Source organism: Capsicum annuum, chromosome 7 (assembly GCF_002878395.1).
Source record: "Capsicum annuum cultivar UCD-10X-F1 chromosome 7, UCD10Xv1.1, whole genome shotgun sequence".
NCBI lineage: Eukaryota > Viridiplantae > Streptophyta > Magnoliopsida > Solanales > Solanaceae > Capsicum > Capsicum annuum.
This window is the reverse complement of record NC_061117.1, coordinates 148,036,924-148,038,811: the sequence shown is the minus strand read 5'-3', so window position 1 is coordinate 148,038,811 and position 1,888 is coordinate 148,036,924. Positions and strand designations below refer to the sequence as shown.

The 1,888-nt window shown below is 35.1% G+C and overlaps 1 protein-coding gene across 1 annotated transcript; it reads right to left on the bottom strand.

The window, feature by feature from the left end:
- Positions 1-729: 729 nt before the first annotated feature.
- Positions 730-1,607, bottom strand: LOC107877201 (F-box protein SNE). Its single transcript, XM_016723904.2, has one exon. The coding sequence runs from the start codon at positions 1,264-1,266 to the stop codon at positions 778-780; it is 489 nt and encodes a 162-aa protein (XP_016579390.1). The 5' UTR covers positions 1,267-1,607; the 3' UTR covers positions 730-777.
- Positions 1,608-1,888: the final 281 nt, after the last annotated feature.

The following is a 1,888-nucleotide window of genomic DNA, read 5'->3' as shown; positions in this document are numbered from 1 at the left end:
AGCAGAAGAAAGAAAAGCCATATTGGATTCAATTGTATGAAAGAAAAATTGTCAGTGGTAACTGATTAAATGTTCTTCCATCTTCAATCAAAAGCTTTAAGTTTAAATTCTTGTTTTTAAAATTGGATTTTTTTGATGTAAATTTAAATTAATTAAGCACCAAATTGGATATCAGATATCAAGAGAAACTAAAGAAAAAATAATGGCCTTAAAAAAAAAGTTACAAGGAAAAATATTTAGATTATTTATTCAATAAAATATCACAAAACATATTTCTAGTTTGCCAAACACCAGGAGAAGGAAAAAAAAATAAAGTACATAGGTAATTAAGATAAAAAAATAATGAGACTTTATCTCCAAATTTACTTCAAAATTCAATTCAAACATTCACAGTGTTTCAAAGGAACATAAGCTCCGATGTACACACCGCACCATCACCATCGCCACCGTGTCTTCCTTCTCCTTCATCTTTAATTAAAAATTTCGAGCTCAAGTGTTCGATATTAAGCTGCTTTATCAATTTAAATAGATTTTTTGATACATACTTAGATTGATTGGCCCTAAAACAGACATCATGCACCCTACAAGATCTAAAAAATATACTAGCAGATTTTTTTTTTTTAAAAAAAAAAAGGTTAGAAGGAAAAATAATCAGATTATTATTTAATAAAATATCACCAAATAGAAGAAATTTCAAGTTTACCAAACACAAGAAGAAGAGAGTACGTACGTAATTTTAATTTAAGATAAAAGAATAATGAGAGTACATCTCCAAATTTAAACATTCACAGCCTTGCAAAGGAACATAAGCGACGACGTGCAACCAGTGTCGCCGCCGCCGCCGTGTCTTCCTCCGCCACCAGCGGCGCCACCACCACCACCCAACAAAACTCTCTCATAATAATCGACACAAAACAACGACAAGGATAACTCGACTTCATGACGAGTCCAATAAACTCTCCTTACGATCTCCGCATCCGTTTCCATACCTATCGGCCTCCATTTCCTTAATCGATTCAAAACTGGCCTCACGCACACCATGTACAACCGCCGGTATCCTCCGAGCGCCACCACCACCGTCCTCACACCTTCCGGTGGTGGAGACACGTGGCGGAAGCAGAGGTGCTCCCATAGTGAATCGTTCCGAGTAATGCCGCACCAGAGCTTGCATACACACGCACATACTCCCAACGATCGACCGTCCAGCCTCTTCAATATCTCGATAAGTACATCTTGATTGTCATTGATGAAAAAATTGCTTCCCATTTTTCACTATTTTTTTTTTGTGCCAAATATGAGTTTAAAAGGGACGAAAGTATTCGTCACTAATACTAAAATTTGTTGTAGTGTATATATATAAGTAGAGGTTTTTGGGATGAGGAAGTAAAGAGAGGTAATGGGTATATGTAGAGAAGAAATTTTAGTTTTGACTTAAAGAGTTAGGCGAGTAATGTGAATGTTTTTGCTAAGGGGTAGGGTGTCGTCGGGGTGGCGGGGGGGTGCATCGAAGATAGAAGAGAAAAGACCAAAGGGAAAAGTTCAAAAGGGGCAAAAGAGCTAGAACTAAAGAATCCAAGAACTAGCTTCTGAATTATTAGATTGAAGGGGATGTTAGATATTAGAAAGTTATATATAGGGGTGGGTCACTCCGCCAGCATTTTAGCTTGATGGGTTCGATTTTTATGTTTTCTTTTGCTTTTTATTATTTTGGTGTTCGAATCTGTTTATATGCACCTCAACTAATCTTCTACCACGAGCAACAACTATCAATTAGTAACTCTATCCATCAAGAGTAAAACTAATGGAAAAGAATCACCTAATATTTTATCATTTTCTAATATTAATTAATTATATTTTTAAAATTATAAATTAAAATCTAATATTTATT